This window comes from Ipomoea nil, unplaced genomic scaffold, assembly GCF_001879475.1.
Source record: "Ipomoea nil cultivar Tokyo-kokei standard unplaced genomic scaffold, Asagao_1.1 scaffold1576, whole genome shotgun sequence".
NCBI classification, from domain to species: domain Eukaryota; kingdom Viridiplantae; phylum Streptophyta; class Magnoliopsida; order Solanales; family Convolvulaceae; genus Ipomoea; species Ipomoea nil.
This window is the reverse complement of record NW_017618004.1, coordinates 3,082,955-3,097,115: the sequence shown is the minus strand read 5'-3', so window position 1 is coordinate 3,097,115 and position 14,161 is coordinate 3,082,955. Positions and strand designations below refer to the sequence as shown.

Sequence of the window (14,161 nt, the reverse complement as noted above, 5' to 3'; positions counted from 1 at the left end):
AAAATGAAGCTCAACGACATATGAAAAATATTAAGAAGAGCTCGAGCGTTGCAAAAATATCTTCATAAAATGTTACTTTCAAATCAAATAGCACAACTTTATTAAACGAAAAACTATATTTACAATTCAATAAATAATTAAAGAATCATATTTTTAAAAAGTTAAAAGTGTGGGACTATATTTATAACTTAAAATTAATTAGAAAAAAAAAAAAAACGTGATGTTCCCTTTGAGGTATATGTGTTATTGGTTACTGTAACAGCTAATTTTGTAATTGTAATTAGGAATATAGGACTGCGTTGGTTGACCGGTGTCTTTGGTTGTTATTTTCACTTTTGCATTTCCCAATGGTTGTAAGACACATATATTTATTATGTCTATTGAATAAGTGAATTAGGTTCAAAATTTAAGGTGTATTTGACTCGCAGGGAATTAAAATCGGAATAGGAATAAAATATTTAGTAATGATAATAGTTTTTGTTATAGTATTTTATATGTTTGGTAGTAGGATGAAATTATGATGATTACCTATATTAATGTTTGATTGTCTATGACCCAATAATGAAAATAAATATAAAAAAAAAAAATCAAGGCAATTGATACTAATAATTTAATATAATGACATCCAAAGCATCCGAACAAAAAAATAAATAAAAACAAAAATCTAAAGGTACTAATCCAAACTTAAAAATTAGATTACCAATAAGATGAAATGATACCATTTTTAAAAAATAAGAAATGAGATTTTTAATTGAAGAGATAATCAAATTCTATAATTGTGTTTTTAAAAATTGTCAAACAAACACTAACTATGATTTTGATTCTCATTCCTAGTGTGTAAACCCATGAACCAAATACACCTTTAATGGTATGTATGAGCAGAGTAGTGAATTGTGTGTTAGAAATATGAGTGGATTACCATTGAAAGAAGAGCTTTACGATAAGAATAATACAAAAAAAAAAAAAAGTTAATTCCATTTTTTATCCTATGTTTATAGGTGGTAGCTAGTACGCTTTGTCTTTTTTTTTTTTTTTTTTTTTTTTTCAGAATATCCACTTTTAGTTCTAGTATTATTATGATATGATCATTTTTTACCCTCTATCAACAAAACAGTTTAACTTTTGTAAAATACAAGCGCATTTTGATCTATAATTATGTATTTTTAAAAGAAATAAACATATAAAAAAATATAACAAGTCAACATACTTTGTATAGAAAATATTGAAACGTCCTTGTATTTAACAACATTTCAACGACATTGTTGACTAATGACAAAAAATGATTATACCACAATAATCCTAGGATCAAATGGGGATGCACTGATAAAAAAGGACTAAAAGTAGACTACTAACTATAAATCTAGGACAAAAAATGAAATTAAGTCATACAAAAACTAAAACTGGTATTCTTATATATGCAACAAATAATTGTAGAGAGTGTCATGCATGTACGCATGTCCAATATGATTTATTTGAATTAATTCGTTATAAACATGATGTTTGCCACTAATCGCATGATTTGAAATGAAATTTTGATGTAATTAATTTGTCTTTTTTCTTCAATTTTCTATTAGGAAAATAAAGAGTGGAAACTTCAACTATCTAAAGTATTATTGTTAGGCCCACAAAAATCAAGTTTACAAGAACTTCTTTGTCAAATTGATTGATATAATAAAAGACATTTGAAAAACTCTTACAATTAACACTACAATGTCTATAAATTAATTTTATTAATTGTTTACCATAAATTTATCGACCTTACATAATGTTAGAAGGAAATCTACTTATTATAATGAAGACAGCTAGTCATATATTATTGTGTAAAAAGCTTAGTTAAATATTAAGAGGAGAAAATTAAAAAAAAAAAAAAAAAAAAAAAAAAAAAAAAAGGAGAATGTAGCACCACTCTTTTGATATATACATCCGATGGGGAACAAGTTAATGGAATTTTAATGCAATTCCACCACATAAAAATTCTGTAATTTAGTTTGCACAAGTAGTTCAATTGGTTCCTGAATGAAAGATTGCGGACAAGGACACAAGATCAAATCTTGAGATGCAGGATCAAATATTGAGAATTGGCCGCTTAAGTCACCGTGACTTCTCACTTGCACAAGTTTTGACCAGTCAGGGCGAGAGCACCCATGGGGCGAGAAGTTTTGTCTTTTATGGGCAAAAATAGTGTAATTTATTATTGTGTTACACTTGGATTTCCACACAAAGTGTTTGGTAGGATGTAAATCACTGCGACTTAGGCTTCTACTTTGAGCATAATATGCCCACAATGTTGTTGCTGAAGTTCAAATCTTGGTCTATTCTCTCAAATACTATCTATTGAACCAGCGAGCTAAACTCGTGCGGATAATTTTATAAATAAAAAGAATTGACAACTCAAATCAAAAAATTAAGTTAAATATGTTAATTCCAACCTACACATAGAATAAGAGTCTGACATTAATTAGGCCTACAACTAATTACCAAAAGCAGAAATAATTGAAAAGCAAATTAAAGGCAGCAGTCTTCAAGGCTATTCCCTACATACTCCAAAACATACTTCATTCTATACTCATTATTCACACTTCCCTTAAACCCTGTCTTCCCCAAGAAAGTGAGAGAACTTAAGCTCTGATCTCCATCCATCCATGGCAGCCTTCCAAAACCTCTTCCTCTTCTTTTTGGCTTTCCTATTTTGCCCTCCATGTCTCTCCATCTCCATCCATGATCTTCTAAAGTCAAAGGGGTTGCCAGCAGGTCTGTTCCCAAAGGAAGTGAGCAACTACACTGTATCAGAATCTGGGCTTCTTCAAGTCTTCCTTGATGAGCCTTGTCTCACCAAATTTGACACCATGGCCTTCTATGACAGTGTGGTCACTGCTAATCTCACCCATGGTTGCCTCACTGGCGTTCAGGGCTTCTCCCAGGAAGAGCTCTTTGTTTGGCTCCCTGTCAAAGACATCATCGTTGATGACCCTTCTTCTGGCCTCATTCTCATTGATATTGGCTTGGCTCACAAACAGCTCTCCCTTTCCCTCTTTGAAGACCCCCCAGACTGCAAAAAAGATGGTATATATGTTTCTACAATTTCCTTTTTTTCTCTTTTTCTGTGCCCTGCTTGATGATTTTGAGTCAAAACTACCTTTATGATGCAAAAAGAGAATAAATCTGCAATCCAACTACCATCTTAGACTTTTAGTTGAGATAAAACACGTACTTCAGTTTGATATTTGGTTCGAATTTCAGGTAAATATGCAATCTAACTATCTGCTTAGTCTTTTAGTTAAGATGGAACACGTACTTCAATAATTTTACATAAATGTGCAATCCAACTATCTGCTTAGATTTTTAGTTAAGATGAAACACATACTTCAGTCTGGTATTTGGTTTGAATTTCACATAAATTAAATGTGCAACTCAATTGTCAGCTTAAACTTTTAGTTGAGCTAAAACACATGTTTTAATTTGGTATCAGATCAGACCAGAGGAGCAAGCTAAGTAAAATTTTTAATTTGTTTTTGTTGAATATGCAGCAGGGGGTTTGGGGTTGAAGAAGAAAAGCAGGAAGGCGGAGAAGGGATTATTTGAAGCTCAAAGATAGAAAAGATGCTTACTTCTTCTGTATGTATTGTGTTGCTGTTTCAGTAGAATAAAATCAAAAACACAAACAGTAGCATTATTGTATGTATTATTGTGTAAAATATATATGTTAGGAATCTCTTCTTCTCGGCCTATTACATCAACGCTAATCTTCTAACTTTTCCTTCTTTTGTCTTCTTCTTCGTGTCAATCCCCCCTTTGGTATATTCTCTAATTCTGGTTATAAACTTCTTGTAATATTCTCAGATAATTCAATCTTAGCAAATTCGCATCTTTATTTATTTTTCAAATTTCACAGAAAATAATAAAAATTAAACCATTGGTTTTATAGACTGTACTTTAAACTCAGGTGATAAATGATAAGACTCAATGTATTATTGTTTTGAGTTAATTCCAGCAATGATCCTCCGACTATATTGATTTTCTAAAATTAGTCCTTGACTTTTAATTTGGACACTTTAGGTCCCTTGACTTTCAATTTCTTTCCAATTGAGGTCCTTTCATCAGAATACGGTTAATTGAATTTTAAATGAAGGGGTAAACTCATCATTTCACCTGCCTATGTATTATTCTTAGTATTTCTCCATTGTATACGCGATATATATGAAGATAATCTTAGTCGAAACCCTAAAATGTTCCTCGTCGTTCCCCATTTGCTGACTACTCGTGTGTACGTTCCTCTATTATTGAGATGTTTACAAGGTATAACAGCGAAATACGAAGGGAGAAATACGAAGAATAATACATAGGTAGGTGAAAGGACGAGTTTACCCCTTCATTTAAAGTCTAATGAACCGTATTCTAACGAAAGGACCTCAATTGGAAAGAAATTGAAAGTCAAGGGACCTAAAATGTCCAAATTAAAAGCCGGGGACTAATTTTGGAAAATCACTATAGTCGGAGGACCATTGCTGGAATTAACTCTATTGTTTTTGATAAATAAAAATATTATAAAAGTTGGTTGTCACACTTATTTTTTTAATATTATATCAACCAAATTATCTTAATTCACGGATCAATTTACTATTAATAATGGTAGTAGCCAAGTACGTTGTGTTCAGATGACATGTAACGATTTTTTTATAGGGAAGTCATGAGACCGAGCCTCAGTGGAAGTAGTGTTGACTCTTTGTGCTTCAATAAATTGAGAAAAAAAAAACTATTAATAACAGTAGTGATTTGTACTTATATAGAGTTTGGAGGTGGGAAATTTCATAGGATGCCCTATTGGCAACGCGGTAATGTGGGGCAACGCCCGTGCACGCCGTGTCTAGGTAGGGCTAAGTGCTTTTATGGCTTCTTCTTTTTTGTCACTGCTACATCTTGCTGGTCTAGTTATCATCAAGGCGTACCACTCTTCATTCTTTGAGATTGTAATTGATTTGAATTGTACTTTTACTCCATTCATTTACTACAATACTTAATATTAGAGTTTAGATTTAGCAGCTCGTACGGGCTAACTCACTGGTTCTGTGCCCGTGTCAAATTGAGACTCTGCTACTAATTATATTTTTACGTAATGGTAAATATTTGAACATTATAGTATTAAGTTGTACGAATTTTTATTTGACATGGCACATTACGATTTATTAATTGTCCAATCAAGAGGTAAGGTCAGTGATTTGATTAATAGTAAGTCAAATAGGTCATCACAATTTATAATAATGTTATATGGAATTTTATCGTCGAAAGTAAGTCTGATATTTTTTTATGTCCATCATGATAAAATCAATATAATGGTAGGCAATACATGTGGCTACCTTATGTCCTTATGTCAAGAAGGTGTTGGGATGGTAGGTGCCCTATCAAAAATTGTTCTATTCTAGTGCCTTTACAAAGATTTTTTTTTTTTTTTTTTTAAAGGTGGAACTAATTGAATGTAAAATTAAAATAGATTTTTTATTAGTGAATCTAGAATGGGAATAAGAACAAGAATAAAATGACTAAAAAAGGTTGGAGGACATATAGTGATATAGGCATGCCTCCACTAAAAATTGACACTTTGGACATAGATCAAATAAATTAGAAAACAAGAGGGATTTTGGTTTCTTCAAATAATAATTATGGGACATAAACAAAAAGACAACAATGCATGTGTTTTGAAGCAAAGGCACATGATGAAAAACATTATATATGGTTAATCTAAATCCTAAGTCAGTTGTTGAAGAACTACAAAAGGAAGAAGATGCCGAGAAAGGGGAGACAAATCTCATTAGTGAAGGACTAAGGATCTCTCTCTCTCTCTCTCTCTGCCATTCCGATCATCACATTCTCTGCAAATGGAATAGTAACGTTGTTCATCATCTGACAAGTTTGAGGTTTCATCATTTTGAAGGATCCTACAAACATCATTATTATTCATTTGTGGCCTTCCCACCACCATCTATCTATTACAATAATTATCATAATTTTCACATTTCACCTCACATATCTATCTAGCTATTCCTACTTATATTTCTTAGTAGGAGTGTCTACAACTTGGTAAAATTTTGATTAACCAATTGAATCAATAAATTTTGATTAATCGTATTTTAATTAAAATATTTCAGTTCAGTTAATGGTTAAAATTTTGATTAACAATTAATTTGATTCAAAAGTGTAGGCTAATGAAATTAATTGGTCAGTTAAACGAATTGAATTGACTATATGTGTGTCTGTGTACGTGTTATAATTTATAATAATTCATAAACCATACTATTATTAGACTAAATTTTTCAACTTTTATCATTTATACTAGTTTTTTTTTTATGCGCATTGCGCAATTGAGATAATGCCCAATGTTTTTTTTTTTTTTTTAAATAAGTACTATAAAATATATCAATGCAAGATTATATTGGAATTGTTCATGCATAGATAATTGAATGTTGAATTAACGTATTTAAATATGTAATTCTAAGTTTACAAATGCAAGATAATATAATCAAGATTGATTATAATTGTCAATAAAATAATTGTGTGGGTATGGTTGAAACCAAATATGGGAAATAAGGGAGAACAAATAAAAATTAGGGCATAAAATATTAAATATATCCTAATATTGAAGAGCTAACTGTTGACTGCCAAACAAGGACATTGCGAGATAGTTTTCCAATTCAATTTGTTTTGTGATTTGAATATTCTTTTTGTCAATAAATCTCCTAAATAGTTAATATGATTGGCTTAATTATACTTTTTATTTTTATTTTTATAATAATAATAATAATAATAATAATATAATAATAATAATAATTATTATTATTATTATTATTATTATTATTATTATTATTATTATTATTATTATTATTATTATTATTATTATTATTATTATTATTATTATTATTAAGTATATGTATACCTTTAGGTCATTTTACATGTTAATCTAAACGGCTAATTTTTTCAAATATCTTTTTAGCAACCGTTGATATAATTCGCTGGTCAAATCCGCTAACTGCTGATTATCAGACAAGGACATTGCGATGTAGTCCTCACTTCAATTTGTTGTGTGATTTGAATACTCTCTTTGTCAACAAATCCCTCAAGTAGTTAATATGACTGGCTTTATTAATTATGTTTTTTTAATTTTTATTTTTTTCATGGTATTAATAAAATACTTGATAAATAAATATATAGCATTATTTTGTATTATAATTTTGATATTTAATTAAAAAAATAGTGCACTAAAACGATAATAGACAATGTAGTGAATATAATTAATTAATTAATTTGAATGTAAAGAATTTTTACATTGGAGAAAAATAAAGACAATATAACTAATGAAATTATTTCTCTTATTTAATTTATTTATTGATAATGAATATATATATTTTTTTGAATAAAGACATTGTACACACATAATTCTAAATTAAAGAAATGCATTTGTATTATTTTTTGGTATAGCTATTAAATTATTAATTATAATTTAATAAGAGTAAAATAGAGTACTAATTATGCCTACTTTAATTTGACTGGGATGGGGTTCGAACCTGAGACCTTTCTTATTAAAATCAATGAGTAAGTTAACGGTGAACTAACACAAATTAACAGAAAAGATAATATTTAACGGAAAAGTTAACGGATAATCATATTCACTAAGGATAAATTAGAAAATCTCAAGGAAAAATTAAAATCTGATCAATCTGAGCCATTCATTTGATTAAAAAATTTGACCGCCATTTTTTCTACCTATTATAGGCCTAACTCTCTTGGGCTCTTATTAGTATATATATACTAGATATTGATCGTTGTAATAGACTTTTTTTTTTTTCTTGTATGACATTATGAATTTAAAATTTTCATTTACAAATTTTAAAGATTTTTAAATTTGATTAAAATATTTTAGTTTGATTTATTACCCCCATTACATTTATTACTTTCATCACTCTCTTGGGAAGAACTTATATCACTCTTTTTTATCCATCTCTATTTTTCTACTCTGACTCTTATCAACTTATGTGAACGCAACTTGAATATTATTTTTGAAAACAAAAACGAGATAGCATTAATTAAAGTCCAAACTCAAAGCATGAGCAATGGAAGGAAAGGGTACATCAAAACAGTCCATACAGTTAGACATCGACAAGGCTTCCCTAGCTAACCAATAGGCAATCTTGTTCGCATACCGTTTAGCAAACAAAAAGTTTAAGTTAGTATAACTAGAAGTTATATGTATCTAATATCATCAAGAATGAGATCTACGTATGAAGTGGAGTCATGAGAATGAAGAATTCCATTGATTGCATCAACATTGATCTTAACTGTTCTGGGAGGTGGCTTAGACCAACCAGTAGTGATTGCATCCGAGGACCTGGAAGTATTGATAGTAACAATATTAACACAATACCCATTCATTTAAGAAATATAATTTGTATATATGAAAATTAATCATAAAATAGAATTGATTATTTTCAATATAACCAAAATAGTTTCAACTTGTGAAAAAATGTAATAGTACTATACAAAGGAGCATTACCGTAGATTGTTAAGATTGAAAATAAAAATCATATTCTAACCATTTTGCATTACAATAAATTAACTCTTCTCGATGACGATTGATGAGTTGATAAAAGTTAACTTATGTTTTATTAAAAATGACAAGTCTATAAATCTATAATGAGCTTACTAATATTGTCAAAGCTATAGTGTATAAATTCACATTTTTTCATGTGTATATGATTGAGATCTTGATTGTAATTATATATGAACCCTTTCACTTGCAAATTAATTAAAGTCTTTTTGATATTATGAAATACTATTTTTTCAAGACTACGTGGTCTAATGGTACCCGGGTTGAACTTCCATTTGGAAGGTTGTGAGTTCGAGCCTCAATGGAGGTGTTATTGGATCTTTGTGTTTCAATAGGTTGAGAAAGTATATGAACAGAGCCAGTAGCATTCAAGAAATACTATTTTTCCTAATATAAAGAAATCCAAAACACCAATCAACCAAACACACCCTTATTCTTGATTTAGTATTATATTTGCTAGTGTAAGTATTATATTTAATCTTGACCCGACCTGTCTCACGAACAAGGATCCGTGAGATGGTCTCACACAAGTTTTTTGCCAAAAATCACACTTGTGTGAGACCATCTCATGGATCCTTATCCGTGAGACGGGTCGTGTCGGGTCAATATGCAAATGTATGTAATACTAATTAAAAATAAAGTGTTTGTTACTTATAAGGGAAAACGTAATTTTTTTTTTTTACGTACAATCCGTGAAACAGTCTCACACAAGTTTTTCCCATACTGCCTAATTTATGCTGCTTTTTTGCTCTTTGACAATTAATACAACTAAGTTTGACTAATTAATCAATTTTAAGGCAAATTATTGTAAGAGGAAAATACTCAGATGCTCAGCTAGCTAGGAGTCATCGTGACAAATTTTATCTTTTATTATATTTTCTTTTTTTTTTTTTAAATGTATATGATGAAGACAAAGATTGATTATATATGTTTAATTAATATGCAAATTTGAATATTCCTATATATGTTTAAAGGTGGCCTGGGTTATCCGTTTAGCTAGGAATCTAGCCGGTGGGAAGTTGTTTCCACTCTGATATGAGCTCATCTCTTACTTGTCTGTTGCGCTAAAACAATTGAACCAAAGTTGAGAAACAAACAAATTATGAGTGAGTTTGTTTTGTTTGATGGTACGTACATGGAGTCATCAGCTTAATTCTGTACTGTTATGTAATTATGACAAAATAATTACTAAATTAATATTACTCCGTATTATTTAATTTGTGATCATAATTCATAAACAAGTCGTATTAGAGGTTGCGATATGATGGTTCAACAACCACATTAACATAATACTACGCCAGCGGTTAATTAATTAGCTTCTTCCATCTTGACTTTTGCGTTTTAAATTTCACCAATATTTGGGAGCCCAATTGAAATTTTAATTTGCTTTTCAACTTATTATTATTATTATTGTTTCTTTTCTTCTTTTTTTTTTTATTAAAAAAAAAACTAACTTATTATTTTAAGGAAAAACATTCAAAATGAGCATCGAACTGATCCCGACAAAGAACAGTTCGACCATTGAACACAAAATAAGAGCAATCAACTCCTTCGATCGAGTATTCAAAACTCCTCATCAATAATACCAAGTAGTAGGTGAATCACCTCCTCAACCAGTAAATGTGACCATTCAATTACACGTAAAAATGTAATTGGGTCATCCAATTAAAAAATATATATAATTATGTCTTTAAACTGTCTAAAATTATGTAATTCGATCAAATTTAATTTATTTATCAAGTTAAGTCACCACTAACGTGACGATTATCATATTAAAATTTTGGGCTTGCTTTTACGTGGGCTTCAAGAATGGGGATTCACTTATATATGCCTCCAAATGGGTTGCTTCGTCCAATAAACTATATATTCATTCCATGTCTTCATCCTCAAGTGGATCACACCAAATTAACTATATTACGCTTTTTAGCATGATGCTATATATTTAATTAATTTTTTAAACTAGGAAAAAGTTACGGCACCTATAAAACAAAAATAATTAAGCTTGGACATTATTTATTGTAATTTTTCTATGGTTCGAATCTACACTGATACCTTTAACATTAAGTACAACTATGGATGGTATGTTTAGTTGTAAAAGGTATCATATGAACCAATGTTAAAAAATACTCAACATAAAATTAAAGTGGAACAACTTATTTTCTTAATCTCATCATAAAATGAGTTTTTAATTGTAAATAAATCAGACGACTATTTCTGTAATGCGTAAGTTTTAATGTGATAGGTTGATACTTTACCTATTTTAAGAACTAGTAATTCACTCGTGCGATACACGGGAAAAAATTATGTTATTATAAATATAAATAAAAAATAGAAAAACTAAAATATTTTAAATTATTTAATATAATAATAATTTTTGAGTTTCCATTGCTTAAGTATTTATTATTTTTATAGAATACAAAATTACAATTAAAATTAAAATTATAATTTTGTATGGTTAATCTCTAATTATGTGCATATTCAAATAAATTTATAGAGAGAATTTACATAATTACATTGATTTATTCTTAATTGTATTTCATCTATATTATAATTTTCACAATACGAATAATAATTAAGATAATTACATTTCGAAAGCAAATTTCAAAATTTGTTGGTGTAAATTTAAACTCTAATTGAACACATTTTTTATATGATTATATAATATATAACTATTTTATTTTTCAAAAGTATATTTTTTATATGATTATATAATATATAGCTATTTTATTTATTAAATGTTGTATTTTTTATTATAATAAAGGATGTTGTTGCATTAATTGTAACATTAAATATTTCTCAAACCATATAACTTTATTATATAAAGGATTATAAGTAAATACGTCCAATAGGTGTGAATTCTTTATATTCATTCTTCAAATAAACGAAGCGTCTTTAAAAAAAAAAAAAAAAGTTTAAACACATCAGAACTTAAAACTTACATTATAATATTACATGCGGGCATGACCTTACTTTACCATGTACCAAGTCGCAGTGTATTTATGTAGCTAGTTGTCTACATTTTGGTAGATGAATATTTTAGAATATTGGGTGGAGGTCCGTAAAGAGTCAAGTTTATTCCAATTAAGGTGACGAAGGGATTGTTACGAGGAGGTTTAAAAGGCTAAATCTAGCATCCTGTCTCTCGAAAATGTGACGGTATAGTAAAATAAAGTTGTGTCTTTGTTACTAGCTCCTAACGAGTAGTATTAGAAAAATTATTATAATATATGAAAGGAAAACATTTAATTTAGATATGAATTTGCATGTAACTCTTTAATTAGAATTTGTTTGAATGATTTGATTACTCATATTTGATTTTAAATTTTAAGTTTTGAATGAATATAATAGTTGTATTCTTTTATGAGTTTTTGTAACAAACACTATAAATAGTAGATTCCATTTGCATCTATCTAAATGAAATGTATTTAAGTTAAAAGAAAATGTAGTCGGAGACGGTCCCACAAATCTTAATCCATGAAACGGGTCAAATATAGGATAATTGATTATTACTTATGATAAAAATTATAATACTTACTAGTATTTTTATGCACGATGCGCAAAAAATAGGTGCCCAATATTAATTCATTATATTAAAGTTTTAAATTTATTTAAATTTTAGATATTTAAAGTATTCTAAATAATAATGTAAATCATTTTTATAAATTTGATATTTATATTTATGTAATAATTAACATATAACTCAAATATTTAATGTGTGTATATTATTATTAATGAAGAAGATAAGAAAATATATTGTGGATGCATTTGCATGGTAACAATAGTGGAAAAGATAATGGAAGTTATAACGGCAGGGGTATGTTTGTCCAAAATATTTTAATGTACAACCTTTATAGCATAATGTACAAAAAAAAAATTAACGGAAAAAACATATATATATCAGGGGTATAACTTTCATTCACACTTATTATGTTTTTAGATTATAGAAAATTTATGGAATAAGGGTCAAATAGGCCACTCAACTGCACACAAAACTACAATTAAGTCATCAAACTAAAAAAAAAATGTTATTAGACCACTGAACAACACAAACTCAAGTGCGCATTTACCATCAAACAAAGTATTTTTTTTTTTTTTTAGTATTATTCACTTTATTACAAGTTAGTATATATTATTTGACTTTTCTTCAAGAAAAGCAACAGGGGTACCATCTGAATGTGCTTGGCAATATTCTTTTTTACATAAAAGAATACAAAGACTCGATCAAATGTGCATTCGCCATCAAATAAAGTCTTATGTATTTATTTTCATCAAATGAAACAAATTAAAGTATAGTAGATATAGGCCTATTTGGATCCTTAGTGTATTTGTTGTGGGACAAATAGAGTTTTAAAGAAAGTCTTACTTGTTTCTATCAAACAAAGCATATGCCTATTTGCATCTCTTGTACATGCACTTCTTGTGGGACAAATAAGATTTTTCTAAAAAGTGTTATTTTAACACACCTTTAAACAAAATTTTAGATGATAAGGTGTTGGTGGTAGTTCGATGGGTTGAGTTCAGCATTCTACTATCGGATCGTGGCGTTGACTACTACATAAGTATAAGAAAATAAAATTGTGCTTTCGCTACTAGCTATAGTTTTTAACGTAGTAGTAAGCATTTAATTCTACAATTGGTATCAGAACCAGGAGAAAACATGTTGTGCAATGACTCAATTGAGAAGGAGTTAATCGACAATAACTAGACCTATAATGTTCACCCACACGTCAAAAATTTATGCGAGATGAGTCCCCGTGTCAACTCTGTCCAACCCACACGTCTACTCACATTAGAGAACCCAATGTCCTTTAGGCAAACGACTTGGTTCTTAGCTCAATCAACACTCCATATTGATGGTACATACTATAATAATATCTGAGCTTATATTAGGTTGGTGGATCGGATTTTGCTTGTATATATATTTCAGTCCACATTATTGAATGTCTGTTTGTAATGGAGGTGTCTGAAGGTTGATGAACAGTGACAGCTTCATCCATGGTAACCCTCACACGTCACCGCTCCCATTTAATGCACACGTCCGAGGTGGCACAAATATATATATATATATATATATATATATATATATATATATATATATATATATATATATATATATATATATATATATATATATATATATATATATATATATATATATATAAAAGCAACCTTGGTCGATTACTATGTAACATTTACATGCCTTCGTCTACAGGTAATTTACCTGTCCCTGAAAACTACTTAACACAATAACAAATTGTGAACTAATTCATTCGTGTTCCGTTTGCTCTACGAAATCTTCATATTCAATTGATGACCTGTTTGGATGCTGACACAACAAATGCACCAATCCCATGTTTGTTTCTCTTTTTGCAAAATTCCTTCAATTTATTCTCTGGCTAAGGAAATTTGATGCAAGTAGTGTCAAACATATATGATGTATAAACATAAATGTATGTGCAGTCCAACTATTAACTTATATATGCTTTTAGTTGAGATGAAATACATGTTTTATGTTCGTACGGGTTTAGCTTACTGGTTCAGTAGGCAGTATTTAGGAGAAGAGAC

At 29.1% G+C, this 14,161-nt stretch overlaps 1 protein-coding gene across 2 annotated transcripts; it reads left to right on the top strand.

Moving 5' to 3' along the window:
* Positions 1–2,512: 2,512 nt before the first annotated feature.
* On the top strand, positions 2,513–3,771 carry LOC109190244. Of its 2 annotated transcripts, none has more exons than XM_019340708.1 (2): positions 2,513–3,063; positions 3,531–3,771. In XM_019340708.1, exons 1-2 carry the CDS (start codon positions 2,643–2,645, stop codon positions 3,593–3,595), a joined length of 486 nt encoding a protein of 161 aa, XP_019196253.1. In that variant the 5' UTR covers positions 2,513–2,642; the 3' UTR covers positions 3,596–3,771. The 2 variants fall into 2 exon arrangements, with proteins under 2 accessions (XP_019196253.1, XP_019196252.1); XM_019340707.1 differs by having other exon boundaries at positions 2,523–3,063; positions 3,528–3,771.
* The last annotated feature ends 10,390 nt before the right edge of the window (positions 3,772–14,161 follow it).